This window comes from Nyctibius grandis, chromosome 2 (genome assembly GCF_013368605.1).
Source record: "Nyctibius grandis isolate bNycGra1 chromosome 2, bNycGra1.pri, whole genome shotgun sequence".
NCBI lineage: Eukaryota > Metazoa > Chordata > Aves > Nyctibiiformes > Nyctibiidae > Nyctibius > Nyctibius grandis.
In genome coordinates, this window is record NC_090659.1 from 44006127 (window position 1) to 44029186 (window position 23060).

A 23060-nucleotide genomic window follows, 5' to 3' on the forward strand; every position below is an offset into this window, starting at 1 on the left:
GAGAGGCTGAGAGAGTTGGGGTTGTCCAGCCTCAAGAAGAGAAGGTTCCAGGGAGACCTTCTAGCAGCCTTCAAATACCTGAAGGGGGCCTACAGGAAAGCTGGAGAGGGGCTTTATACAAGGGCATGTAGTGATAGGATGAGGAGTACCGGTTTTAAACTGAAAGAGGGTAAATTTACATTAGATATTAGGAAGAAATTCTTTACTGTGAGGGTGGTGAGACACTGGAACAGGTTGCCCAGAGAAGTTGTGGCTGCCCCCTCCCTGGCAGTGTTCAAGGCCAGATTGGATGGGGCTTTGAGCAATCTGGTCTAGTGGAAGGTGTCCCTGCCCGTGGCAGGGGGGTTGGAACTAGATGATCCTTAAGGTCCTTTCCAACCCAAAACATTCTATGATTCTATGAAATAAAACAAGAAACAAGAGCAAGAAGTAAATTATGGCCAAATACTCTCTCTCAGCATTTTGTCTCACTAAGAAATCATTCTAATTCTGCAATAATGTTGGACACCGACTGACACAAGAAAACAGTGAGTCTAATTTGCATTCTAGTAGCATAATGTATGTTCACGCTCACTACTGTAAGTATCTAGATTAGATAATTCATTCTATGACTCAGGTACAACCCCTTACCATATGCTTATGCATTGCTTAGTGCAACAGACCTACCTGTTTGGTAGCTGTTACCTAAATTCAAATGCATAATTTCTAAAAATTCCAATTCAGTTAAGCCTACTGACATAAATTATAGCTAGGGATATGCTCTTTGGTCTCAGCAAGGAAACGTGTTGAATATTTGACAAAATGTGTCATCCTTGACAAAGTAGATAACAATATATATTGCTGGGCCAGATTTTACTTATTTTTTCTGAATCAAATACCTAAACATGACCAGCATAATTCAGGGGTTGTGATCTTAAAAGAAACAAAGAAAAAACCCCACAAATCCAGTAAGTCCTCAATGCCATAATCTAACCCAAAGAAATTTGAAATATTTTGTTCTAGAGACTTCAGGATACACATGGTAGAAAGTACATGAAAGGCAAAAAGCATATAAAGAATTTTCCCTTTTCCTGAACCAATACAGCTTTTACACATCGGTAAGAAAGAGTCCTGATGCAGGCAGTCCTGAGCATCTCCTGGGTCTAGAGAGCAGCATATTCATCTTGCACTTCGGCCTTTGGCAATGACCAATGCGTACTGCAGTACCAAAGAGGGTAAAGATGGGGGTCAGTTCTGATTTTTTGAAATAGTACCTAGCAAACGGGCTCGTTGTCATTATTTCTCTTTCACAAATTACAGAACTAGTTCAACCATTAGCAGAGGTGGAGAAAAATACCACAGAAATCTTGAGCCTAACTGAATGCTTAGTTAAGTCCATTTGTCCTCGTACATCTCTTGATGGTCTTAGGTTAGAAATACCTTCTGTATATCGTAGAAGTAGTTATAAAAGCATTTTCAGGTCTTTTATGCCAGTGAAATGTAGGCCTCTACAGCTTTCTCATCCCATCAGAAGTTTTCCCACTTACTGTCAGATGGCCCGTCACCTGAGGTGGTATTCTGCTTTCTGCAGGCAGAATGGCTCTCATAACTACATTTGACGTGGTCCAGTGAACTTTATTGTGGCTGATTATAAGAACAGCAATGCAGACCACTATACTGAATTTTCAGATGTTATAATGGTGCCATAAAGGGCTAGCTAAGACTGCAACTCTGAATTTCATTCCCAGCAAAGCGGCGGCAGCAGCGAAAGCGGCGGCAGCGACTTGAGGTTAGTGCGGGGGCGAGGGCGACATCGGGCTTAACCGGGCGGTTTTTTCATACTCTGGGCCCCCCCTGAGCCCCCCGCGAGCATCAGCCCCGAGCTGCTTCCCTCTGACCCCGGACCCGGACCCGGAGGTTCCCGGCAACGAATCAGGAGAGGAGAGGGTGTAGCCGGAGGCACCGCGGGCGATTTAAATGCTCCACCCCCTGTTACCGTTGATAAAGAGCCTCCTGGAGGGCAGGGACTAGTCGGGAGAGACTCAGCAGTGCCTGGGTGAGTCAGCAGTGACTGGGTGTGTCCCAGGGCAGGAGAGGCTGCAGTTGTTTGCAACTCGTTGGGGAGGGCACTGACTCCCTCCCAGTGCACAAGGCGAGGAAGGTGCCAAGGAGCTGTGAACCAGGGGTGCCACCAACAGGTATTTCCCAGTTCAGTGAAAGAACAATGGTATCTACCCGGTGGAAGAAGACCAAAATGGATGTGGGAACCCAGACAGAGCTCCCACGGAAGGAGGCGATGGTGCAGGTTGCCAGCTGCAGGGAATGCTACAGTGTCTCTGTGGTGTCAGGGGGCTGTGTGCGCTGTGAGCAAGTAGATGATCTGCTTGGCTGAGCGGCACAGCTGCAAAGCCAGGTTGAAAGGCTCCAAGCCGAAGTAGAAAGGCTTAGGAGCATTCGGGAGGCTGAAATGGAGATAGACTGGTGGAGCCAGGCTCTGTCCTCCCTGCAACAAAAATGGGAGCACCTGCCGGAGAGCTCCCAGGATCGAGGGACCCCTGTACTCTGCCCCTCTCAGGTGGAAAACGATAACCTAGAGGAGAGGAGTGAGTGGAGACAAGTCTATGGCCGTGGCAAAAGGCGAGTGCCCTCCTTGCCTACCTTGCCTCCACAGGTGCCTCTGAGCAATAGATATGAAGCCCTAGTGGAATACAGCCGGTCCAACGGGGATGTGGTGGAGAGGCAACCTATATCAGAGGTCCCACCACAGTCAGAAAAAACTGACGGGCGTATAGCTACCTCCTCCACAAGGAAGAAGAGAAGAGTTTTAGTGGTTGGAGACTCCTTTCTAAAGGGATCTGAGGGCCCAATATGCAGAGCTGACCCCCATCACAGGGAGGTCTGCAGCCTGCCTGGAGCCCGAATCAGGGATATCACCAGGCAACTCCCCAACCTGGTGAAGGCCACAGACTACTACCCCCTGCTGATCTTCCAGACAGGTGGGGAAGAAGCTGCATCCCGTAGTCTGAGGGGGATGAAGAAAGACTACAAGGCCCTAGGACGGTTGGTGAAAGAGTCTGGGGCACAAGTTGTTTTCTCCTCCCTCCTTCCATTTTCAGGTGATGACGTGGGATGGAATAGTAGGATTCTCTCTATTAACGCCTGGCTACGAGACTGGTGCTACAGGCAGGGCTTTGGGTTCTTTGATAATGGCTGGTTTTATAAGACAACAGGCGTGACAGTGATACATGGGAAAGGTTTATGTCGTAGGGGCAAAAGGGTTCTGGGACAGGAATTAGCAGGGCTCATTCGGAGAGCTTTAAACTAGATTCGAAGGGGGATGGGGTGGTAGCTGGGCTTGCACCACTGGGGCAATGCTCTAGTGTTGAGGTAGACCAGGAGGCCCCCCATCCCCCTGGGGTGAAATCAGGGGGTGAATCTGGGATGAAATCGGTGTGCCCAGCTCGCTCTCTGAAATGCCTGTACACCAATGCACGCAGCATGGGTAATAAGCAGGAGGAGTTAGAAATCCGTGTTCGGTCGGGGGGCTATGATCTAGTGGCAATTACAGAGACTTGGTGGGACGCCTCGCATGACTGGAATGTGGTCATGGATGGCTATGTCCTGTTCAGGAAAGACAGGCCGCTAAGGAGAGGTGGTGGAGTTGCTCTTTATGTGAGTGAGCAGCTAGAATGTATTGAGTTCTGTCCAGAGGCAGATCAGGAGCGAGTTGAGAGTTTGTGGGTGCGAATTAAGGGGCAGGCTGGCAGGGGTGATACTGTTGTGGGTGTCTATTACAGGCCACCGGATCAGGATGAGGAGGGTGATGAGGCCTTCTACAGGCAGCTGAGAGCAGTCTCGCAATTACAGGGCCTGGTTGTCGTGGTGGATTTCAACTACCCTGATATTTGCTGGGAGGCCTACTCAGCCAGCCATCCCCAGTCCAGGGGGTTCCTCCAGTGCATTGATGATAACTTTCTGATGCAAATGGTGGATGAGCCAACTAGGAGAGGAGCGCTGCTGGATCTTATCCTCACTAACAAGGAGGGTCTGGTTGAAGAGGTGAAGGTTGAGGGCAGCCTTGGTTGTAGCGACCATGAGATGGTAGAGTTCAGGATCTCATGTGGCAGGAACAGAATAGCTAGCAGAATCACAACCCTGAACTTCAGGAGGGCCAACTTTGGCCTTTTCAAGCAATTGCTAGGGGAAATCCCATGGGACAGGGTACTAGAAGGTAAGGGGGCCCAAGGTAGTTGGTTAGCGTTCAAGGACTGCTTCTTCCGAGCTCAAGATCAGAGCATCCCAGCAGGTAGGAAGTCAAGGAAGGGTAGCAGGAGACCTGCATGGTTGAACAGGGAACTGCTGGGCAAACTCAAGTGGAAGAAGAAGGTGTACAGATCGTAGAAGGAGGGGCTGGCCACTTGGGAGGAATATAAGTCTGTTGTCAGAGGATGTAGGGAGGCAACTAGGAAAGCTAAGGCCTCCTTGGAATTAAACCTTGCAAGAGAGGTCAAGGACAACAGAAAGGGCTTCTTCAAATACATTGCAGGTAAAGCCAACACTAGAGGCAATGTAGGCCCACTGATGAATGAGGTGGGGGTCCTGGAGACAGGATAAAAAGAAGGCGGAGTTACTGAATGCCTTCTTTGCCTCTGTCTATACTGTTGGAGGCTGTCCTGAGGAGCCCTGGACCCCTGCGGCCTCAGAAGTAGTCAGGATAGAGGAGGAATCTGTCTTGGTTGATGAGGGCTGGGTCAGGGACCAATTAAGCAACCTGGATGTCCATAAATCCATGGGCCCGGATGGGATGCACCCGCGGGTGCTGAGGGAGTTGGCGGAAGTCATTGCTAGGCCACTCTCCATCATCTTTGCTAAGTCATGGGCAAAAGGAGAGGTGATGACACAAAACTGGGAGGAGTGGCTGAGATGCCGGAAGGCTGCCCAGCCATTCAGAGAGACCTGGACAGGCTGGAGAGTTGGGCGGGAAGAAACTTAATGAAATATAACAGGGGCAAGTGTAGAGTCCTGCATCTGGGCAAGAACAACCCCATGTACCAGTACAAGTTGGGGACAGACCTGTTGGAGAGCAGCGTAGGGGAAAGGGACCTGGGGGTCCTAGTGGACAACAGGATGACCATGAGCCAGCAGTGTGCCCTTGTGGCCAAGAAGGCCAATGGCATCCTGGGGTGTATTAGAAGGGGTGTGGTCAGCAGGTCGAGAGAGGTTCTCCTCCCCCTCTACTTTGCCCTGGTGAGGCCGCATCTGGAGTATTGTGTCCAGTTCTGGGCCCCTCAGTTCAAGAAGGACAGGGAACTGCTAGAGAGAGTCCAGCGCAGAGCCACGAAGATGATTAAGGGAGTGGAACATCTCCCTTATGAGGAGAGGCTGAGGGAGCTGGGTCTCTTTAGCTTAGAGAAGAGGAGACTGAGGGGTGACCTCATTAATGTTTATAAATATGTAAAGGGCAAGTGTCAAGAGGATGGAGCCAGGCTCTTCTCAGTGACATCCCTTAACAGGACAAGGGGCAATGGGTGCAAGCTGGAGCACAGGAGGTTCCACTTAAATTTGAGGAAAAACTTCTTTACTGTAAGGGTGACTGAACACTGGAACAGGCTGCCCAGAGAGGTTGTGGAGTCTCCTTCTCTGGAGACATTCAAAACCCGCCTGGACGCGTTCCTGTGTGATATGGTCTAGGCAATCCTGCCCCGGCAGGGGGATTGGACTAGATGATCTTTCGAGGTCCCTTCCAATCCCTAACATTCTGTGATTCTGTGATTCTGTGAAGACATAGATTCTAGAAAATGCTTCAATGTTTTCTCATAGGTTTACATGACTGTCTTTATGGAATAATCATAAAGCCAGATGTGTAGCAAGGGAAGCATGAAACAACTCTCATCAAGTAGATAAGCGAAATAAAGGTAGAGGCTTATAATCACAAATATAAATGATCTTCAAGCTTTAATTTTTAATTTTTTGCTGTTATTTGTCAATCTCAAAGCACCTATAATTCAACAAAAAAATACGAAAAGGAAACCTAAACAAATTAAATATACTTTCAAGGTAATTTATTATGATATAAAGAAGTTTGTTTAAACTGGATCTCAATAAAACTAGGCATTGCAAGCCAGGACAGAAGCATCTTGCGACAACAAGATGTCTTGTTTAACTCATTCATCAGTGACCCGGACGAAGGGACAGAGTGTACCCTCAGCAAGTTTGTTGATTACACAAAACTGGGAGGAGTGCCTGATACACCAGAAGGCTGTGCTGCCATTCAACAAGACCTGGACAGACTAGAGAGTTGGGCGGAGGGGAACATAATGAAGTTCAATAAAGGCAAGTGTAGGGTCCTGCACCTTGGGAGGAATAACCCCATGCATCAGTACAGGTTGGGGGTTGACCTGCTGGAAAGCAGCTCTGCAGAGAAGGACCTGGGAGTCCTGGTGGACAACAAGTTCACCATGAGCCATCAATGTGCCCTTGCGGCCAGGAAGGCCAATGGTATCCTGGAGTGCATTAGGAAGAGTGTGGCCAGCAGGATGAGGGAGGTTACCCTCCCCCTCTACACTGCCCTAGTGAGGCCACACCTGGAGTACTGTGTCCAGTTCTGGGCCCCCCAGTTCAAGAAAGATAAGGAACTACTGGAGAGAGTCCAGCAGAGGGCTACAAAGATGATCAGAGGACTGGAGCATCTCTCTTATGAAGAAAGGCTGAGGGACCTGGGTCTGTTCATCCTGGAGAAGAGAAGACTGAGGAGGGACTTTATCAATACTTACAAATACCAAATACTGGTGTCAAGGGCATAGGGCCAGACTGTTCTCAGTGGTGCCCAGTGACAGGACAAGGGGCAACGGGCACAAACTGAAACATGGGAAGTTCCATCTCAATATGAGAAAAAGCTTCTTTACTTCGAGGGTGAGAGAGCACTGGAACAGGCTGCCCAGGGAGGTTGTGGAGTCTCCTTCTCTGGAGATATTCAAAACCCACCTGGACATGACCCTGTGCAACATGCTCTAGGTGAACCTGCTTTGGCAGAGGGTTGGACCAGATGATCTCCAGAGGTCCCTTCCAACCCCAACTTTTCTGTGATTCTGTGATCCTGTAACAAAATAGGACAGGGGAAAATATAGGACCTATTTTTATTGAAAGGGTTTTAGCAAGCACAACACATTGTTCAGTGTCAAGATGAACTTGGGCCTCGAAAAAAGATTTGTTCAGAAGCAACTTAAGCCAAACAAAGCAGACAGCAGGTTAGCTGGGAAAAGCCACAGAAGCACTGGTTCAAGTTATATCAGCAGCTGTGACAGAAAGACACAATTGCCATTCTCAAACGGCTGATGAGGTAGAAGATTTTGATAGATCCTGTGCTACTCTGAAAAAGCAAGTGATGACTGGGTCTACAACACATGTTTTGTTTCATTTCTTGGAACAATAACCCCTGCCTTGAGCTAGTGTTTCAACACATTATTGTAATGTGCTATACACTCTGGGGCCCTCCTGAATCAGAGAGCAGTTCAAAACGCTCTCATCTCTTTGCCAAGTGAAGTTTCATAGTACGGACACTTCAGCAACCATCACACGCATTTCAGGAGATCCTACCAAGCTTTTGAGTGAAATTTATGCTGTTAATTGTAAATTATGAGTACCTTAATAGTTTGAGACCTAGGCTTTTTTCCCCTCTCCTTCGGCCACAATTAAGATTTCTGTAGAGCAAAAGCAATACAAAGAAAGGCAAGTGGAAATGAAAGGCAAGTCCTATTCAGCCAAGAAACTTCAATTGGAACTCAATTTTCAGAACCCAGAATGCTGGAAAGGCTGCAAAAACCCATGTTTCCCCCCTATTTTTCCCTCAGACAGTTGAGAGAGCAATCTGAAGACTGAGTTGTATAAAATGATACATTTCTTCAGATAAATGGTAAGATGCAAGATACAGAGCAAGATGCAAACAGAAATATGTGCTCAAAGAAATATATGAAATACAAAGCAATAATAATATAAAGTATATATGTATATATTATTAATATGGCCAGATGTTAAGCTGTTCTATTAATAACTGTTCTATTAATTTTACTCCATAGACTCAGTCAGTCTTGTGTTGGACACATCACTACTGTCATATGCCCAAATATTACAACATCTCATTCTGGAGGAAAGATACAAGCCTCAGTTAACTCATTAGTATTTTAAACTCTAGAGATAAGCTATATAGGTGGATTTTAAACTTCTCTGGATGCTAGACAACACACTGGATAACAGTAGTGAGGAAAAGTTGACCTTTACTCAACTGTAACTGAGTATTAGCAGTATTTAAAATAATACCCATCTACTTTCAGTGGGATTTTGCATTATGAATAGCTATTTCCTCCAAAACATCAACATTTCTTGCTACTCTCCAGGATCCTTAACTGGTAAAATATTACATATTCAATGCATCTGCCTTTTTTGAGAAAACCTGGTTTTGTTGCAGATCATCTGACTCTGTCTCTTCCTGCCAGATCTGTTGGATGTCACCTTCTTTGTGTCACAGGGGAAAAATAAAATGAAGTAACAAAGTGTATACATAAAGTAGATTTATAGCTAAAATATATTTAGGGATATATCAAGCAAGAGAAAGCATATATTCAGAGGAGGGAATAAAATTAAAAAAAGGAAAATGCATTTACAGAAGAAAAAAATGTCCTTAGAGAGTAAAGAGGTGATTGATAAACTTGGCAAAAAAAAAAAAAAGAGAATTGACAGTACAGGCTTGAGGAAATGAAAGGCTTCAAATTACCCTTATGCCAATTCATCACTGGTGCAGGATTTGACAATTAATTGTTTGGGAACTGCTGAGTTAGACTGAACCAAGCAAAGACACCCTGACCTAGACCAATATGATGTGATAAGAATACCAGCAGAGGCAGAAAATGGGCTGGTTGGGAATCAGAGTCTTCCTATCTAGTCTTCAAATATACATAATTTTTCTTTTTGTCATTTACATATGCTCTATCCTTAATTTTAATGCAGTTCTTGATTTTTGGAAGCCTTCATTATACTCCAAGGATATGGTAATATTACATCTTATGGTTTCATAGCTATCATTCAGGCCACTTGGAAGAATTGTTCATTAAGCATCGTGGAGATAACTTCTGGAGATCTAAGTGGCAAGCTGTCATGTTGCAGTGAAAGTAGTTAAAAAAAGAACATTAACCAGGTCAGCCCCAGAAAATGAGTTGTGTTACACTGCTTGTTACAAACAAAAAATATTTTTTGCAGTCTTTAATTGAAATGGAGCAATAGGAATTAACTCCACGATGAACAAGACAAATTATGAATGGCTTTTTTGCAGTATGGTTCAAACACAGCTGCACTAAACATACTTCTGCTACGATTTTCTGGTTTCCTGTTTTGAATCTGTCAGGACATCAAGGTATTTTATACTTTCCAAGACTGGGGTATAGCTAAGTAGGATTTTTAGTTAGGAACATCGACATTGGTTATCTACATAATACAGATATTTTTTGAACAGTGGTATGAATTGTTAGCCTTGCTAAACAGTCTGATTTTTTAAACAAAAATAACTCCCAAAATTGCAAGCTTTTGTTACATTTAAAAATCAAATTAGGTGCATCCATCATCTAAATTAAGGCAGTAACATTCTGGTATGATTCTCTAACAACTATTTCCTGGCAATTCCAGTACAGAAACACATTATGTCTGTATGTAATTGTCACGGTTTAAAGCTGGGCCGGCTATTAACCAGGTGGCAGATGCTCTCTGTTAACCCTCTCCCCCCCCCAAGGGAAAGGGAAAGGGAAAAGGGAGAGAGACTTATGGGTTGGAAAGTTAAAACAGTTTTAATAAACTATAATAATGAAAAAGAGTATAATAACAATAATAATAGAAATAATCAAATATATACAAATATATACAAATATATACAAAACCAAGACTGAGAGCTTGGAAATCCTCCTCAGGCAGAGTTGCTCCCCCCAGCACAGGTAGAGGGGAAAATGCAGTACCTCCCCCCAGCACGGGCAGAGGGGAAAATGCAATAGCTCTCCCCAGCACAGGCAGAGGGGAAAATGCAATAGCTCCCCTGCCATCACACCTGCAGGCTTTTAACTGGAGAATTGGCAAAGCTGGTACCAATCAGTGGGAGACAGGAGGGCCCGGGGCCCTACCTCCAGGAGGCAGTGGGTTAGTGATAAATAGGAAAGTGAGAATGAAGTGTGTGGGATGGAATACCTCGTTGGTCAATCTTGGGTCACCTACCCTGTCTGCTCCCCCCTGCAGCTGCGACCCCCCTTCGGCTCTTCACTCGTAAGCAGTGAGGAATTTAGCAGTGACCTTGGTTTCTCTAAGACTAATTGGCCTGGTTTGGGCCAAACCAGGACAGTAATACAAGTTGTATTTCACAAAAATCTTCTAAAATTTAAGCAGTGTGGAATAAGTCAGTGGCCAAATTAGGGAAAAAAATCACATTATTTAAATATTATACCTTTACGATATTCATTCCAATTCTGTTTAATATTCATCTAGTGGGATACCTTTTACCCATCACTGGATATTTATGTTGCAGTTAGTTGTGTGAACTATCTTTATAATGAGAGAGAAACACATTTTTATATTAAACTTCTACCACAGGATGAGACTAATTTCCTAGAAATGCTCATTTCTGTCTGATGACTAAATGAGTCAGAAGAAGAGAATCCAGACAGTTAGCCCAGGTATTTGAAAACCAGTGAAATGAATCCCACCACTGTGCTGACTTGTACTCTGCGATTGATCCCTCATTGTCCCTCTGTTGTAATCAAACTCCTATTTATACTGAAAACTTTTCAAGAGCTTGACTAGTTTTCAATTTGTTCATCATGTTTCTTCAGTACCTTGCACAATGAGACTATAATTACACAAGTGAATTAGACATACTTACCTGATTAGTGTTTCACATATTCATGGGAATGTCCTCAGCTTTGTGCCAGAAAAATAAACTCCTTATGCTGTGGGGGAAAAAAACTTAATGCAGACCCTTAATAGCCTATATGGAAAGCTAATGCTCTTCTCATTGAAATGAATGAAAAATAACGCTGTGTAGGTATGCGACTTTACCTATTAGAGCTGTTGCATAACCTCTCTGCTTCAGGAGTTTAGAAAAAGTTATTTCTTCAGAAGGAAGTCCCCCAGAAGAGGCAGAAAATAAGAAGACACCAACTCGTGAGAAGGCAGCCATTCCTAAACACAATGAAAATGAATGAGACTTGGATAACATAGTGAAACAACTTCTATTCATTCTTTCTGCATGCACTTTTTTGCTTTAGGTGGTATCACTTAAATGAGATATCACCACTAGGTGCTAAATGTTGTAAGTGGCAGATATAATCACCCATTTAGCTGAGCGAGGTCTTTTCTGTATTGACACCAGAAATTGAGAAGGGGAGAAAAAATTATCTGCTTATAACGGTGGGGCCAGCCATCACACAAACAGCTGCAGTCCCTTCTGTAGATGTTCTAAGGTATAACATAGCTGAAATAAGTTGAGCTTGCATAAGTTATCTTTCTTGTACACAGGGAAGAAATGGAGCTGAGGACTAAGCAAGATCACTCCCAAATTCTACTCTCATAACTTTCTCTTTCCTCATAGGTGGTTTTCTACAAGCCTTTAAGGTTATTTGAGAGAAGGTAGTTGAAGTAGGGCAGTCTTACAGCTGGGCATGTAAATATCATGAGGTCAAAAAATTGCAAGAGAGAGTCTGATTCTGGAAATAGAGTGGCTGGGGCACTTAGCTGTGATGGGAGAGGACCAGTGCTCCAATGGGATGAAGACACATGATTCAATGCTCACAGAGGGCATTAAAGCAGCATCAGGTATCAACTAACAAGACAACATCTAAATAAGGCACAGTAATTTCTATATACCGAGAGTCTGAGGAACACAAACTTGAGTTTATAAACTACTCTCAGGATGACGAACTTGAGAGCTCAGGTTCATGAAAATTAGATTACTAGGATTCCAGATGAGAGCTGGCTCAGAGTATAGACAGACAGAACACAGAATATCTATGCAAATCTGTGCAGATGTATCTCCAGGAAGTTTGAATTATGCAACTGGATGATTGCAGTGCCAAAGTTACATGACTGATGTAGACAACCAGACTCTTCCCTGAGGTATCCCTTGTGGTTAGATGAGAAAAAGACCTGTTAGACTGGTTTATTAAAGAGAGTTCAACCTACCCTTCAAATGTTGACTTGAGTTTTTCACCCCAGCTAGCTTTATTGATCAACAGTTGAGGTAGTTTTAGTCATCTATACATATCTATACTTTATTTATTATATAATTATTTATATTTATTTTTCTGTACTTCAATCTCTTGTAACTGAAATCAGTGTAATTCTCTTAAGCTACCAGAACAAAAGCACAGAACCATGATTTTTTTTTTTTCATCGTTACCTTTCTCTGAGTTTGTGTCTCATCAGATGCTGTATTTTGGAATATTTTTCTTCATCTCTATTAGCAGGTTTTAAATTTCTAACATTTTTTTTTCCACATAATTATTCTAGTAGCTTCTATAATAATCCTTTACTAGTTCTTCACTGATGTTTGGAAGTAGTCCATATTTAGCAATTTTGTAATTGAATTAAGACAAAGTTCAGTTTTTGCACCTAGACGGAAATGATTAGGTATGACTGAGAGCAGATCAGTTAGGAAGAAAATAAGTTCAAATGCTAATTTTTCAGAAATAAGAACAAGGGTCCTAATGGAAAGTGACCTGTGGCTTTACCTACAGTAAATATTAATAGCTATATAGCTGTAACTGGTATATAAAATTTTCTTTTGCAGCTGAATGTAATGGAAAATTTAGCAAGTTATATTAGCTGGCACTTTTGCAAAAGCTTATTACTTGATTTGAATGAGCACGAATGTATCAAGTAGGCTCCAGAGCCTTGCTTTGCTTTCATTCCCAGAAGCAAGGACAGGATGTTTTATCACTAATGAACAAGTGATCTGATTAATGTATAATGATCCTTGCTAAAAATGATGTTAAGGGAATGTTAAACTTGCATGGCTAAGCACTGAGGGGCTTAGTCCCAGCACACTAAAATAAACAGACTGGATCTTCACTGACTCAAATGGGCTTGGATCAGGTTCTTTAAAAGTACGAGAAGTTATTAAATACATGTATTCATAGGGTACTTAACACTGTGTATGGGTAGATACAGAACAAAAATACTTAGAAGGAAGGGAGAATTTTTGTTTTCTTCTTCCCAGTTTTAAGGGGTGCTGAAAAACCTTAATGAACTGTCCTTCCCGCCCCCCTGCTCGCCCTCCCCTGAAAAAATAAAAATTTGTCTAAACCAAAGGGTTTTGTACAAACAGAAATGTCTGAGCAGAAGGATTTACGCCAGGTTCTTCCATTATGTCTTTCTTGATGCATCTCTGTGCTGTTCAACACTCAGGCTGCCCACCAACATCCTGGGAGCAGCCTGCGTGCAAGTGGGGAGGCAGGCAAAGAGCCCAGGGTCATTTGGGCCGTGGAGGAGGTCGACGAATTTGTCTGCTCCTTACGTTACATAACCACAATCAGATTTTTTTCCTCAGCATTTAAAAAAAATTATTTTTCTCAATAAAAAAGCTTTATTTTTGTGTTAACTCATCTGAAATGGAAAAACTTCCCATATATGGAAGATTTCAAATGTTGACCAACTCTGCTGTGCTTGATTAATCACTGAAATAAGTACCTAATCCAGTAATGATAAAGATATCCAGAAAGGTGAGAGAAAAAAATGCATATAGTTTACTGCAAATAAAATGTGATATTTACATATAAATAAAGTAATGGGATTTTACCTGATCTGATAGGGTATCGCCCTGTCAGAAAAGCTGCCCTGCTTGGAGTACAAAGTGGGGATGCTGCTATATGCTGAGTAAGTGTCACTCCTTCCTCTGCTAGCCTGTCAATATTAGGGGTTCTAGAAAAACATAAACAGGAAAAAAAAAGAGTACACAAAGATGATTATTTGGAAATAGACATGGTGAGATCAAGGCATCCGAGGCAAAAACTATCAGGAAAATCAAGTTAAGACTTACTGTATGCAAATTATCAAAACCATGGTGGTATTGCAATTCTAAATAGTATCGTGTCAAATAATTTTACATTAGGTGTCAACACTGAATTGAGACACTGTGGCATTGTGCCAAAAATATTTTTCCCCACTTTCATCTACTCTTCATGGCCAGTACTAAACTGGGACACCTGGATGCACTGTATTGCAACTCTTTTTAATGCATTCCTTGACCCAGAACTGTAACTTTGCTACTCATATGGCCTTTCCACTTTAGCAACGGGGAGAGGAAAGACTGGAGAAAGGTTGTGCTTCCTTACTCCCTACCTGGTGTCACTTCTGTCTTTCCCCAGCAAAAGTTTTTTGGGGTAGGGGTAATGTTGTGTGGTGGTATCTGTTATTAGGGGAGATTCAAACGGTTATGACTCTGTGTTAGCCTCTACATTAAGGATGTTTATATGTCTGACATGACTATGTCTGCATATCTGGATGGAAACTTGTCTGTGACCTGGCTCATCATGCAGATGAAAATTGGTTCCTGCAGGAAAAAATCCTGTGCCCTTGGTTCTACAGAAAAAAAATAGCAATGCAGACTGGCCAGGAGCTGCAGCATGCTCTAATAGGTCCCTGACCTGGGAGTTAATGACCATGACCTCAAGGCACACCTCCCATCATCTAAGTCTGAATAGTCAGAAACATTAATTTTCCAACAGATTTCTTTGCTATCTATAACATCACCTACTGATAACAAGCAGTATGATGAAATTTCTTCATACTCCAAAGATCTAATTCTGAATTCTCACATCAGAGAACATAGATCTTGGAGCAGTTCTGGTCCTTGTGAGGGGAGTGATCCAAGCAGCAGTGTTGTATATACTTTTTTCCTGTTTCAAACTAGAAGCTGTAACTTGAGTTCCTTTTTCTTTTGAACTTGAGTTACAGGGATTTTTTACTTCTAACTAACTTGAACAGGAACAAGAGTATTTAACATTTGACAGGATGGTTCTTTTAGTCTGAATGTTTTATTTAACTTGATCAAAGACTTTGCACCACTGAAACACAATGACTAGGTACAACTTGCACTGTTTACACAACCATCATACCTAAGCTGGTAGTAAGGATCATACTGGGGAACAATGCTGCATTACTCAGGTATATTAACATTTGTTTTAATGAATTGATTGACTACAACATGAAGATAAATGAGGGAAAAAAATCAGCACTTTATTCCAATTGGTTAGTGACAAGCTTGTCTCATATCATGAGTGCTTCAAAATATGCTTAATTCATAGTATTTGCATCACATGTATTTTAAAATAAAATTGTTGATTATACTTTGCTTCTCTAGACCTACCCGTATTTGGTTGGTTGCTCAATTCTCTGTTTATGATGCAACTTTTCAGTGGCGTAAATACATCAGATAAGTCTTCTTTTCTTATTAAAAGAAAAAAAAAGAGAGAATATTCTATTCTCTGGAAAGGTTATTAACTTTGTTTATTTATAAAGAACTTAATCCAACCTCTGAATGTTTTGGGTTTTTTAACTTTACAAATCCATAGAAAAACTAAATATAAAGCTATGACTCCCCCAAATGTATCATCATACCTTAAGGTTCTGTTCCCATAACATCCCAGGTCTCCAATACCAAGATCATCAGCCATCAGTAAAATGACATTGGGATTTGAAGCACTGTGTGTTTTGACACTGTTTATGGCACACTGGTAAATTATTAGAAATAAAAGGAATCTCATCTTCTTCCTGGTGTGTAAGAACAGGTGGAAAACATAATAGATAAGACTTTTTTTAATTTGACTGCTAATCTAATTTAGTCCTATTCTTGCCCTGGATTGTATAGGAGAAGAGAAAAAGAAAATTAGATTGTATATTTATATTTGGCTTTTTTTTCTCAAGAGGTTTTTTTAACATTATTTTGTGTCTCATTTTTTTAAAAAATAAAAACTTATCTTTTAGTAAGTTTCCCTTCCATCCCTTTACACAGATGAAGCCTTTAAATAAAGACGAACGAAGAACTAGTTACAACCTCAGTGACAATACTTTTGCATACACAGAGGTACTATACAGCAATAAATCATGAAAACAAATAAGGCTTTTTTTTTTTTTTTAGGTATAAATGTGATTTGAGGAACACAGAAACTGAAATCATTTAGGACCAACATTTCCAAGGTTCATTGCAGAAAAAGAGTTCTTCAGTTCTGTTGTTGAAGTAAATGACTGAATTTCTCTTCAACAAGGAAAAAAAAAATCCAGTTCGAGTTTCTTGACAGGAATACATATTATGGAACAGGGGGTGAAGAGATGCATTATCAAATTATCAAAAGGAATGTTTAAGAAAAAGCTCTTCACAAATGTTTTAAATATCAGGGCCTATAGCAAAATTATGTAAAAATATTTGATATCGTATCACAATGTTCTATAAACAATGTTCATGCTATATCCAACTTAAAACAGGAAGAATAATGTATTGTACACAATACTACATACCATTATATGCTTTTATGATAAAAGCAGAGTCTATTTGCAGATGTACATGGTATGAATGTTATTTTACCTAAACAGGGACTTGTCATATCTGTTTTAAACTGCATTGACTATGCCTTGGCTGAAATTGAGTGCCTTTAGGCTGTGATGCACTGTGTCAGGTATACACATCAAAAAAAAACAGAGACTCTCTCTCTTTTGCCCCTAGCAATACTCCTATCTTTTCTGGATGCAGGCAGCCTTTTTCAAATGCAGATGAGGCATGAGTCACACCTGCACTCTGGATTATGCTGGAACACGAAGGAAAGCTGAGGAAATCAAGACAGAGGTAGAACTTTGAAAGTGAAAGAGCAGGAAAAGGAACTAGAAACAAGACTTTCCAAAGAGAATGGGGACAGCAGGTCAAGAAAAAAAAAAACGGCAAATCAGTGAGTTATGGTAGATAAAAGTAACTGGAGAGAAGAGAAAGAAGCCAGAACTGGAAGAGCTGGTACAAGGAGACTAGACATGAAGGGAGACAGATTCATAAATCAGTGAGGTGTGGTGGGTAAAAGTATCTGTAGAGAAGACAAAGTAGTCAGAAATAGAAGAGCTTGCACCGACTTGAATAAAGAGGAAGAAGGGGAGCTTGAGACCCAGCTGGAATGAGAATTGCAGGTTGAAATGAGGAGAAACGGTAGAGGGTTTAAGAAACTGGAAGGGATAGTATGACAGTGAATAGGAAAACAAACTGAGGAAAAGAGGTGAGAGAACTGGGAGTGTCTGGGATGAAAGAGCTGAGGAGTTATGATTAAGACAGATGAAGAGAACTGATTAGAAAAAGCCTGGGCAGATAAGACTTGAGACTGACACAACTGAGAAGAGATCAAAACAGTGGGGATCAACCGACACAGACTGGGACTTCTGATTCCCAACCTTCATTATTGCCATTCTGTTAGAAAGTATAGGTGCAAAGAGGATTTTAACTCTTTTAGTGCTTGTTCACATACAGATAAAAAATAAGTATGTTAGTTGATTTTTACTGCTTAACGTACGCTTTATAACCCATTGACCTCACTTTGATGACAACAGTTCTGGTTTAGACTTCAGCCGGTAACATCTAAAGATCCCAGCCTCATCACTGTGGCAACAGATCGTTACTTGGTTTATTCCATGGGAAGCAATCTACTTTGTCTCAGACATGAAAAATACATACACAAACTTTAAGACTGAAGCACTAAATGCAGTTCTGCTTGGCGGGATGGACCTAAACAACTCTTCATCAAATTACCATACTAATGAAGCTGTGTAGCACCTGCCACAGTGCAGACTTAACCTACGCAGTAGATTTACCTTTCTTCCCTGAAATGATAAACAAGCGTGAATTGCTTCCCACACATTGCAAGAGAACAACTAACACACTGACACCATAGGACAGGAACAACCCGCTGCCGTATCTTATGTTCCTATTCCACTGTTCAGACTGTGAGGGTCACAAGGCCCATAGTAATAGGGATGTTGAAAAGGGTGACACATATGTTGGTCACATTATATATAGAGTTGCACGTATGCTCACAGGACCTGCACATTTATTTCACAGAATTACTGAGTGACCTCAGTTTTGCTGTAGGCTTCATGTTGCCTGAATAAAACATAGAAATATATACTCCTGCCACTAATAAAACCATCATTTGAAAGGTACAAAGCTAGCTGGTTTTGCAAGTTTTACAAACAGCAATTCCAAGGTTTAATTCAACTGGTACAAACAAAACATCCTGTGTTTTAATTAGAAGATATGGAGCTATGGAGAGTAGTCTTTTTGAATATGTCTTTAGCCACTAATGAACAGAACAAATTTATTTTCTTTTTACTGAGCAAAGTTACTGTTGGAAACGAGAGTAGTAGCTGTATTTTATTTTCCAGAATGAAATTAACCTAAAAAATGAGTGAAATATCTTAGAAATTAACTGACTACAATTTATCTGAATTTTAAAGTGATTTCAAGTCTGTGTAGATACATCAGCAGAAAAATAACCTATTCACCAAAATATCTAAGAAAATTAATCACCTGGGTCAAATTTTAAAATATTCTGCTGTATATGTTATACAGCCTCTTCATATAATATTTTAACTAAATCTACACATCAAAGTTAACAATAGCTGTGCCCAATATCAACTGGATCATTGTCATTTGCAAAGTGGCTGAAAATCTTATTGTCTGTATCTATTCCTGCAGAAACTAGCTTCATTTTGTACCTCCATTTCTCATTTTTGCAAATCAACTTAAAAAATGTTATTGAAAGATGTCTCTGGTACAATATTGCTGGATACTCCTCCACTCTGAAGGAGTATCTGCAGACACTCTAACACATTGGGCTATTTGCCTCCACCTGTATCATGTCCCTGAAGTGAAATCAACGAGGAAACAGAAAAAAAAATAATCCAAACAACTCTGATTTCTCTGGTGTACTCTCTCTGCAGCAGACTTTAATGCATCTTGAAGGGATGTGTTTGGAAAGCAAGAAAAATTGGATAGATGAAATCGAGTGGAACGGACAACAACAAAGAAACTCAGAGGAGTAAAAAGGGAAGGACATGGGAAGAATGAAACTCTGAGAATGCTGAGGCTCATCTGTGTGACACCAGGGTTTTTAATGATGAAAATACAGGCACGTGGAGATCTAACATAAAATGATTACACCAAATCAGATGAAACTTCTACTTAACCTAGTATTTGGTCTCCAACAGCAGCTAATCCAAATGATTAAGGAAAGAATGTAAGAAACTTGGCAAGCATATTCTTTTACTATTGCACCGTTCTAGCTTTTGGCAGTCAGTATTTAGGGTATTTTGGACAGGAGAGCACTGTACTCGATAGCTCCCCGTGGATCTCTTTACCTTCATGAATTTGTTTTAGTCCATTTTGAACCAACTAACTTTTGTTTTGGTTTGTTTTTTTGCATTGAACCAATTTGATTTTTTTTTACTTCCACAACATCCTTTAGAGGTTCTTGCAGTAGGCTTCAGCTTTGAAGGCTTATGTTTTAGATTCAGGTGGCAACATTTTTCCTTAACTGCATGTAGGACACATAAGTGCAATTTTTAATCTCTGCGTCACTTTCCCTGTGATATAATAGGACAAATAGTACCTTTTTTCTTCCCAAGTGGCTGCCAAGTTGACTGGGTTTAAGAGGCGCTTAACTTCCTAAAACAAGAGCCATATAAGAATTCGGATTTCATACATGCCATTTCAAACTACAATACTTTAATCATTGCATATGAACCTATATACATGCATACTTACATAGATGTGTTGATACACATATCTGCATATGTATGTGGGTGCATGCACATATATATCCTACTTTTGCTACATATCTTCAAATTACATTTTTGGGATTTATACATTACACATGTATAAATTAAGTATACATGTGTAAGAACAAAAGGATGAAAACAAATAATAGATATAATACACTATTTGTTGATATTTCATATGGATTTACCAAACACTTTTTAGTTTTCTGCATTAAAAAATGTTGGCAGATCATATAGAAACCGATGACTTGTCTCTTTTTTTCAAGATATGGCTAGTTGTTTCATCCTTATCCTGAGTACTACAGACACATGCATCTCTTACAAGAACGATGATACGAAACTCTTTCAAACCCTTCTTCCCAACTGAATCATCCTAGCATTTTTATCTAGTTTGATTAAGCAATTTATCTCTAAGCTACTCTTTTAATGTAACCGAGCCCTTTGAGAAAATGCTTATTATACTTTATCCTTGAAGGTATAGTATTTTCTGATGAAAGAAGCAACATTTAAAGATACTCACCTCATTAAAAAATGCTGTGCTATCCTTAAGTGGTATGCAAATAGAATTTACCTTGCTTATATGAATGCCAGAACTCCAAAAATTTCCCTAAGAGTCATAAAAATCACACTGTAAACAAACTAGAAGACAACCCTTCCCTCCATAAGATTCTGCAAAGAGAAAATTCCTCAGCTTCACGAGAAACAAAAAAGTTTTTAAATTGTAACAGATGGTAAAGTAATATATACTATGAATAATTTTCTGATATCAGCTTAAGATTTGTTCAAATCTCTCAATGAATTCCTCTCTTACAAGTCAGTCATATCTGTTACATCTTTTATATCATATGACTGCAAAAAGAGAAATAAAACCATAGTTTTGGCCTGCTCCTAATCCTAATTCATTTAGACCAAAAAAACATTACTTTGCATTTCCAACAAGCTAAGACCTTGCAAAAAGTCAGTTACAGCATTTTAATTGATCACTGGTAACTCAATCTCAGTAATATGATTTCTTCTAATTTTTATTTTTATAGCGTAAACTCACTATTTCTTAATGCTGATTTTTCAATATCTTGTTATTTCTCCTTCTGCCCAGTACGATACCTTCTCAGAATCCTCTCCAGCCCTCAGAGCCAGACATGTTCCTCCTGTTTCCTCAGGTCCAGGCACATTTGACGTCCTTATTAGTTGTTGGGTTTTTTTTTCCGGAAAAGCCTAAGTGACACAGGAATCTTCCATTTTACCTATTGGTTAGTACTTCAGATTCGGTGCCAGATTAGGATGACTATTTGTTTCCCAGGTTGGAACTGATTTGCATTCAGCCCTCTCACGGTGTGGGCAAAAAGAGGGCTGGGTCTGTCTGTATCTGTAAACTGATACTGGTGTCTATAACAAAGCCAGAATGCTTTTCTGCAAAGTGCCATTAGATTTCAATATGCATCTTCATGTAACTATGTACATAAATGAAAATCTGTATTTAATTATTAAAAGTTGTCTCATTTTAAGATAGAAATTTCACTTAACATGAGCTGGGAAAAACACCTGAACAAATAATCATGTTTCTTGTTCAAGCATGATTAATTACTGGGTCTGAATCAAATAGAGATGAAGCCACACAGCCTCCATCAGATACAAATTCAATTTAGGTATCATCTTTTTAAAATGGTCTCTCAAGCATTTGCTAGTTTCATCTCAACTAAGTTACAGAACTTAATGGTAGTATTAATAAATAATAAACATTATTTCTGGTAGTAAATTATAACCTCAACGGAAGATAAGATTATCTTTTGTGATATAATGCTGTTATTTTATTTGTAATAAAAAACCTGTATAATTACATACACATATTAGAGCATATACACTTTTCCATGATTACTGTTTCACAATATTCCTCTGTCAGCCAAATATTCATTAGAAGTTTAATTTTGAATATGGGCTCTGGTCAGCAATGTAATAAAAGAGAACCACAAGATAACACAGGTAGTCATCCTATTTGCCAGTTATGCACCATCCTGAGAGAGAAAAATCTTTTAATTTCAAAAAAAAAAAAAAGCTAATCATGAGAAACTACTAGTGACTGTACCTGGAAACCATAGACAAGTGTTCTGAACAATTACAAGAAATCTTTCAGATTCAGTAATTGCACATTACTAAAATGTGTGAGCATGTATGAAGGATGCAGCTCTGCTCTGTCTTTACATTTCACCACTTCACAAGGATTTTAGGTCTGTATCTCTCTGCATACATTTCGTGTTTAGAGTAAATATATAATAAATTACCATTAGATGTTGATAGAACAGAAAGATGAGAGAGATGAGAAAGCTTAATTTCTGAAATCTGTATCAACTTCAGTAAATATTACATGACACTGACTGACGTGTAAAGCTGTTGACATATGCTATTATTAAGTATCTATTTTAATGTGTATGCCTATTAGAATAAGAACTTTATAATGCCATATTAACCAATGTAATAGGACGCTCACACACTTTGAGGGCTTAGCTAAACTCATGCATGATATCTAGCTTAACTAATAGTTTTGAAAGCTGTTGAGTCAGGGGTTTTTTCAACATACCAGAGCTAGATGATATGTGAAATGTCTATTTTTGATACTGCCTTTTTCAAGAGTGTCAAATGGACATGAGGAAGAAGAACTTGCGTGACTAAAACTTTGTACTTCCGTTTCTACTATAAGAAAGCAGATAAAGACTGTACAGCTCTGCAGGACTGAGAGTCTTACACACGGAATTAACAGAAGAGTTTCGTTACGTCCATTCGTTACAATTTTGCTTGAAATAGCAGTTTTTAAGTGCCTATCAGAGGAAAACATGAAACCTAACAGGAGAAAAAACAACCCTTCAAGACCCAAAAAATCTCATCTGTCTTCCCTGAGTTACTCGCTGGCATCCTCTGGAGTCTGTCAAGATCAAAGCTTTGGATTTCATAATATATTATATTATTGCATTTTCCTCTACCTACAACCACTTTTCCAGTCAAAGCGGTTTACCAGAGAAATTGCAGTGAATGGCCAGTTAATTTTCTTTGCTTCATGGAGCTAGCAAGTAGCACATCAATAAAATGATCCAGTACATTACACTATTTCCAAAATGATGTTTCATTTAAAGAAGAGAGAGGTTGTATTTGCATTCATTGGTTCTCAAAATGTGGGATTATTATTTTTAAAACAGCTCTATTGTTATTTATACTTGCATTATGACAACACTCAAGGGCTCTCAAAACAGCTG

General features: G+C 40.3%; 1 protein-coding gene across 5 annotated transcripts in view; it reads right to left on the reverse strand.

Moving 5' to 3' along the window:
* The window catches only part of STS (steroid sulfatase), a 121420-nt gene that overhangs the window by 80544 nt on the left and 17816 nt on the right, over positions 1-23060 (reverse strand). For 2 of the 5 annotated variants that reach the window (XM_068419627.1, XM_068419609.1), the window contains exons 4-6: positions 15625-15777; positions 13805-13926; positions 11068-11190 (exon numbers count right to left, since the gene is read on the reverse strand). In XM_068419627.1, the coding sequence (XP_068275728.1) occupies positions 11068-11190; positions 13805-13926; positions 15625-15770 (391 nt within the window). In that variant the 5' untranslated portion in view covers positions 15771-15777. Of the gene's footprint in view, positions 1-11067; positions 11191-13804; positions 13927-15373; positions 15454-15624; positions 15778-19646; positions 19703-23060 lie in introns of those variants that run through there. The other 3 variants (XM_068419619.1, XM_068419644.1, XM_068419636.1) reach the window with 3 other exon arrangements.